General features: G+C 47.7%; 1 protein-coding gene across 1 annotated transcript; it reads left to right on the plus strand.

Moving 5' to 3' along the window:
• Positions 1-3,380: 3,380 nt before the first annotated feature.
• On the plus strand, positions 3,381-5,945 carry hry (bHLH transcriptional repressor hairy). The gene is made up of 3 exons (XM_034322575.2): positions 3,381-3,999; positions 4,406-4,501; positions 4,657-5,945. Exons 1-3 carry the CDS (start codon positions 3,847-3,849, stop codon positions 5,470-5,472), a joined length of 1,065 nt encoding a protein of 354 aa, XP_034178466.1. The 5' UTR covers positions 3,381-3,846; the 3' UTR covers positions 5,473-5,945.
• Positions 5,946-6,289: the final 344 nt, after the last annotated feature.

Below are 6,289 nucleotides of genomic sequence, written 5' to 3' on the forward strand. Positions count from 1 at the left end.
GTCAACAGGTATTAGCAATGATCGTCAATAGCATGTTTTACATTTTCATGTAAATGCGAATGGAAATGTTGAAAATTACTATGACGAACGCTGATTGTGTGTCGAGCGATCGGAGCAATTTCAATGTGGCTCGTAGAACATGGCAAAATTTATAGAGAGATTAACACCCACCGTGCGTAATATCAAAGTATTACGATCCTTATCTGTAAAACGCTTAGACGTATCTCTGACTCATAGAGACTCGAGGGAATATTGAACGTTCAATTGGAAAACATATACAAGAATCGTGACACATTATATTTACATTAATTACGTCATATTTAAATGTCTAAAAGTATTGCTATTCAAAAATTGCAATTTTTTCAAAAATCAATAAGAATATTTCATTCATATTTGAAATGTTGAATTAATTATTAAAGTATAAGGAAAAGTTTTGCCAAATATTTAAAAATAGTAATCAATACGTAGAAAAAAAAGAACGAATTTAAATAAATTTGTTTAAACATTTTGATGGTTCTGTAGAGATTGAATGTGCCGGAGATTCAGTGAAAAAACCTACGGTGGTCTCCGACAGATGGAAGCACACTATCGGTGCATCTCTTCTACTGATTCCGCTATACCTAACATCATTTTCTATACTCCCTTATCATCCTAATCAATTATGCAGTCGCATCGTTATCATATCATGTATGTAAATGATAACTTAATTAAATAAATAAAACGAAACAAGAGAATGCTGTCATTAATTTCTAACATTTATAAGCTGCATCTAATTGTTTCGCGAACAATTAGATGTCGCGAGTAGAAACGTTTATCATTGATCAGACATCGTCGAATTATGGGCGTACCCTAAAATTTTTCCACCAAAATGTATTTTAGATGATTTGAAGTGATAAGAGAAAATCTACAAGAGTCGTTTAAAAGACAATAGAGGAAAATATAGGATGGCCCTAATTAGATTTCTCCTAATTAATATATCTCTACTGCAATACTTATCAAATTCCTATTTTAAAAAATACTACAAACTCCCTAAATAAATCCCAAATTATTGTGAAATATCGTGGGTCTAACATCATCATCCAAAGAAATATCTCGAAAGTGCCGCTCCCTGTTCCACCCACTGAATGCACCTCCAAATGCATTCTACGGTTCCGCGAAGTATCCGATGCACTTGAGGCATGACTCAATTCCCGCGTACTGTCTAGTGCACTCCAATTACATCTTTGATACGTCTACGAGGTAGTGGGTGCGCGGCAAATGCATCCTCGATGCATCGAGAGCCAAATGCACCGACGGGCGCGGCGGCGATTTTCCACGAGCGCCTGATGCACTCTCGAGAGTGTATTCGGGCTTAGGGAGGCTACAGGTATTCGCCTCCCCGTCACGCCACACACTTTTTCTCCCCCACGCATTCCATCGGATCGAGTGGCCCCGGAGGGCCACGACCCACGCGCCGCGACGCCGCCGCGCCGCTTTGGCGCTCAAAGTCGAATGACGATCGCGCCCCCACCACCCACGCAAGCGTCGCACGCGGCACGCTCGTCCTCGGCTCGATCCCGTGGTGGGGGCTACGGTTTAGCCAATCGGCGCCTGTTCGTCGTACGCCGCGTCGAATCTCGGTCACGTGATTGGCGGCCGCCGATTCTTCCTCTCTCTCGCGGCTACAGTAGAACAGCATCGTTCTTTGAGGTTATGTCGCCTCTCTCCCGGCAATGTTGCACTCTCCTGCTTCACCCTTTGCAACATTGTCTCCCTTCGTCCTTTGCCGATCCAACTCCCACCCTTTCCACTCCCTACTTCTTCGTTCCGTCTCTCTCGTTCGCTAGCTAAGATCCTCGTCGCGTCTACCGAGCTTCTACGAACTTCTGGGCTTTCTCCCTTCATCCTCCTGTTTCCTACCCTTTGTAGGGCGGCGGAGTTCAGCCGCTGAAATACTTGGCTGGCTTCGCTCGGCGCCGGAACCATCGACGCGGCACCGCTGATTATCTTTCCACGAGCCTTTGACACGTCTGTGCTCTCAGCTAGAGATACTCCCTAGATACCGAGGGAATTGCCGTACGAGCTGATTGAAGTAACACCACGACGTGAATCGTTGCCGAACAGACGTGTATTTTCGCAGTGACGGCTCTTTGCATCGAGGGAGTGCTGGAAATTTGCGATAGGATGTTCTTCAGGGAGGATAAACCCTGCTTCGATAACGTCAGCTCTTCAAACGAAGTAGATAACTTCTTGAAAGTAATCCTTTAATTCCAGATTGCTTGCGTTTGTTGATTATTTACGTACCACGAGTGGAAGGAATTTCATGCTTGCGACTTATATTTTATACTTGCTCGGATAGACGAATGGAAATTCAGTATGGCATAATCAGAATTCCGGTTGCCTTAAATCAACGAGCATGTGAGACCGCGAGACCACGATAAGCACACCGGTTCTATCCAATCGGGTATCAATTACGAAGCGGTTGCACGGTATCCGTGGAATACGTATCCGCGTTTCGTGCCGGGCATACGTGCACGTATGCGCGAGATAAATGCCGCGGCGTGCGTTTAATCGGTCGCACAAGTAGAAAGAGTAATTTCGAAAGAGGCAGGGAGGGAGTAGGAGGCACGTGCCAGTGGTGCGCGCGTGCGTGCGTTCAGTCCGCGCTCTCGACACACGGTGGCACTCGGCTATTTTCGAAGAACGTGATATAAGCACCGATGACGTTCGTGGTCGGCCACGTATGTGTGTCCCCGTCTAGAAATTACCATCACCACTTCGATCGCTACGCAACCGGCCAGTCGGTTCTAATGACCTTTCGACGCGCGATACGCGTCACGAGACTAATCGCCTCTCCCGGGGAAAACACTGCAACCCATTGTTTCTTATCGCCTCTGTCCGCCGATGAATGCGCGATTTTCAACTCGATTCCACTTCTATTCTGACCCATTTTCTATTTTAGTTTCGCGCCCTCTTTCATTCGTTCGCCATTGACTGGCGTCGATTATCCATTGCTAAGTTTCGCGTCTGAATTATCAGGCGTTTGTATCACTGAAAATTCCAAGAAACTGATAACTCATTGGATTCCCGCAAAACTCTTTAAAGTCCTCTATGAAACATTGAACATTCCTAAATGTTTAATCAGATAGGTGTAAAAATTTTTTCCGGTCACGTAAGACATTTCCACAAAACGCAATTCATTTTTCCAAAAACCGCCCCCGATGATACTTGACGAAAAATTCGATCGATCCGGAGGAGTCGTGTAGAAGAGCGTAGTGGGGGGTTCGCGCGAGGCAAGCCGCCACGATCGACGGTTCGGAGGAGTGGAAGGGGGTACAAACTCGAGGTGGGGGCTCTTAAAGGCAACCCGGGTGCCGTCCGACCGTCGGAATTCGATGGTGGAGGGAAGTCCAGGTTAAACCGTCACGCGCTATCCCCTCCACCGGACTCGTCGGTTTTTCCCCCCACCCTTAAGGTGGCAGCGCCTCCACCGGGCATTCCATCGGGTGGCACGCTTCGACGAGACGACAGAAGACGTTCGTCGTTCGTTCAGTCAGTCGTGCTCTGACGCCCGTCCCAAGTGGTCGTCAGAGTTCAGTGAGTTCAGCTAAAGCGATCGAGCCAGAGACTAGCAAGAGACACGGTCTCTTTTACTAAGTTCTCGGCCAAATATATCAACACAGAGACACTATTTCGTCGTCCTCGTTCTGTTAGTAACACTTGGATTACGCGCTGGCCACTTCTGGCCAGACATCAGTGAGAACGCACCAGCCAACTTGGATTACCAGTGCAGTGCCACGCAACAAATTGTGCATACGATTTGTCGGTCATCTCTTCGTTCTGTGATACCTGAAGAGTTGACACACGATGGTGACCGGAGTGGGTGCCACGATGCCAACCGGCGGTGTCACGGTCGGTGCAACACCACCGGCGCAACACGTGCCCCAAGAGGCTGGCCAACCCACCGCGCAAACCACCACCACGACTACAACCACCAGGAGATCAGGAGAGAATCGACGGGTTAGTGTCTTTGACAAAGTCCTAGCTCATTTTCGGGGGGGTCGATTCGTTGTCACGAGACACCTAGTCTCGTGAGGTCTGATGATGATCACATCTTAGAGGTCTAAGGTTTAAGTTTCGTGATCCAGAATTAAAATTCAAAGACAAGTTCCACAGTACGATTGTACAAGTTAGTACATCTGAACATGTCTTTGGAATTGAGTTGAAATTTTAGGGAGGAATATATTGTAGTATGTCCAACAAAGATTGGATAGAATTAGCTTTTTCTTTAGCGACACAAAGGCAACAGAAAATTGTATTCACCTAGGACTGTTGTCCCAGGTTCATAATGATCCTTTAGAAATAGAACAGGGAACCGAAGTAGCCCGACAGTGTGTTTGACCTGGCGATTCCTTTTCTGTTACAGAGCAATAAACCGATCATGGAAAAGCGGCGACGAGCCCGCATTAACAACTGTCTAAACGACCTGAAAACCTTGATACTGGATGCCATGAAAAAAGACGTAAGTATTATATCTTTGAATTCTTCACACGTCCCGTTTGCAATGATTTCTCACGTTTCGATCGTAAACCTGTCCGTTCTTCTCATAATTTTTCACTCGGAATTCGAGCCAACTCGAACCCTTACATAATCGAGGAATCCTCTTTCTGATTACAGCCGGCAAGGCATTCGAAACTGGAGAAGGCGGACATCCTGGAGATGACGGTGAAACACCTAGAAACTCTCCAGCGTCAACAAGTTGCCCTGGCCGCCGCGACAGATCCGAATGTGTTGAACAAATTCCGAGCTGGATTCACGGAATGCGCCGGTGAGGTTGGCAGGTTTCCCGGTCTGGACGCCTCGGTAAAGAGACGTTTGATGGCCCACTTGGCCTCATGCCTTGGACCGGTCGAAGCTAGCAACAACAACGCTCAGGCTACGAATCAACAGCCTGTCCAACCGGCGCCACCGACCACGCAGCTCCAAGTGCACATTCTACCTCAAGTGGACGCGACACCAAGGATCCAGGTGCAGCAATCGAACGGAATCTTCTTCACGAACGCCAACGGCACGGGTCTTCAGTTGGTCCCGACCAGGTTGCCGAACGGAGACATCGCCTTAGTCCTCCCAGCCGGAGCTAAAGCGACCCCAGTCACGTCTCCAGCGACCTCCCCAGCACCGACATCGCCTCTGCCAACTCTGATCCCGATTCCTCAGAGAACGGCCAGCACGGCGTCGGCATCCTCCTCGTCTTCCTCGGCTAGCTCGACCTCCACGTCAGCGGCGAGTCCTATCGCCTTCGAAGCACCCCCAGCGGCGTACAATACCGGCAACAGCCACAGGGATGTCGCGACATCCCCGGCTAGCGGTTACACCACCGACCCAGAGTTCGACCCCCGTGTCTACAGCCCACCTCTCCAGAAACCTCTCGCTCTGGTGATGAGGAAAAGCGTGGTACCGGAGATCGAGGACAAACCATGGAGGCCATGGTAAAGAATTACCGACCCGGTCTGATCCTAAGGTCTTGCTGAATATCGAGAAGCAGCTGGTCGCGAGTGATAATGACAATCTCGAGTGATACATAGAACGACTACGAAGGACACACGTGGTTCGGTTAGTCGTTCGTCGAGCCGCGATTTATACCGCGGAACACGGATCATTGTTCCTTACACGTATCGCATTAGGAGTCAGGAGTGCGGTTGGGATTGGAAGGTGTCCTGCGAGCTAGGACATCTCGAGCCAGGATCGTGAGTTCGATAATTCCCGAGTGTGTGCAGTCGGCCAGTAGCCTATGAGGCAGTGCCTTATACAGTGCCTTGTAAATAATATTCTATGATCGTTAAATCGAGTTCGTCGTAACAGCCGGAAGAATGTAAGGATCCTTCGTGTCGTGTACCATTTCTTTACGCCTTTCGTTTTCTCGCGCCTCCCGTCCCTTCTTTCTGTTTTTCGTATTTTTTTTTTTTTTTCTTTCATTTCGCTCCCTTCTTTCGTTTGTACATATTGTTAGACGGATATTGTATTTTAAGTGCCTTACGCAACAAGAATCACCGAGGTCTTCCATTCTGTTTCTTGTACGTAAAACGCCAAGCGAGTGTTGTGTACCGTGTTATAAGTACGAGAAACCCTTGTAACTAACGCGAAAAATGCCTAGTTTGTAGTTTTAGTTTAGCCAAGACGCGAAAGAGAAAGAGAGAGAGATTGTGTGTGTGTTTGAGAATCGCGTGCGTTATGATCGTCTTAATTTATATTTATATGAGTGCAGAGAAATGAAATTTATAATTCCTCTCTATTGTGAGAATAGAAAAGA

The sequence above is a fragment of the Osmia lignaria genome, chromosome 4 (assembly GCF_051020975.1).
Source record: "Osmia lignaria lignaria isolate PbOS001 chromosome 4, iyOsmLign1, whole genome shotgun sequence".
In the NCBI taxonomy this organism is placed as follows: Eukaryota; Metazoa; Arthropoda; class Insecta; order Hymenoptera; family Megachilidae; genus Osmia; species Osmia lignaria.

Bases quoted from the DNA above. Each gene is read 5' to 3' on its own strand.
- hry (XM_034322575.2), top strand. From the start codon at position 3,847: ATGGTGACCGGAGTGGGTGCCACGATGCCAACCGGCGGTGTCACGGTC. The intron at 4,000-4,405 runs GTTAGTGTCTTT...TTTCTGTTACAG, and splicing joins GATCAGGAGAGAATCGACGG to AGCAATAAACCGATCATGGA. The intron at 4,502-4,656 runs GTAAGTATTATA...TTCTGATTACAG, and splicing joins TGGATGCCATGAAAAAAGAC to CCGGCAAGGCATTCGAAACT.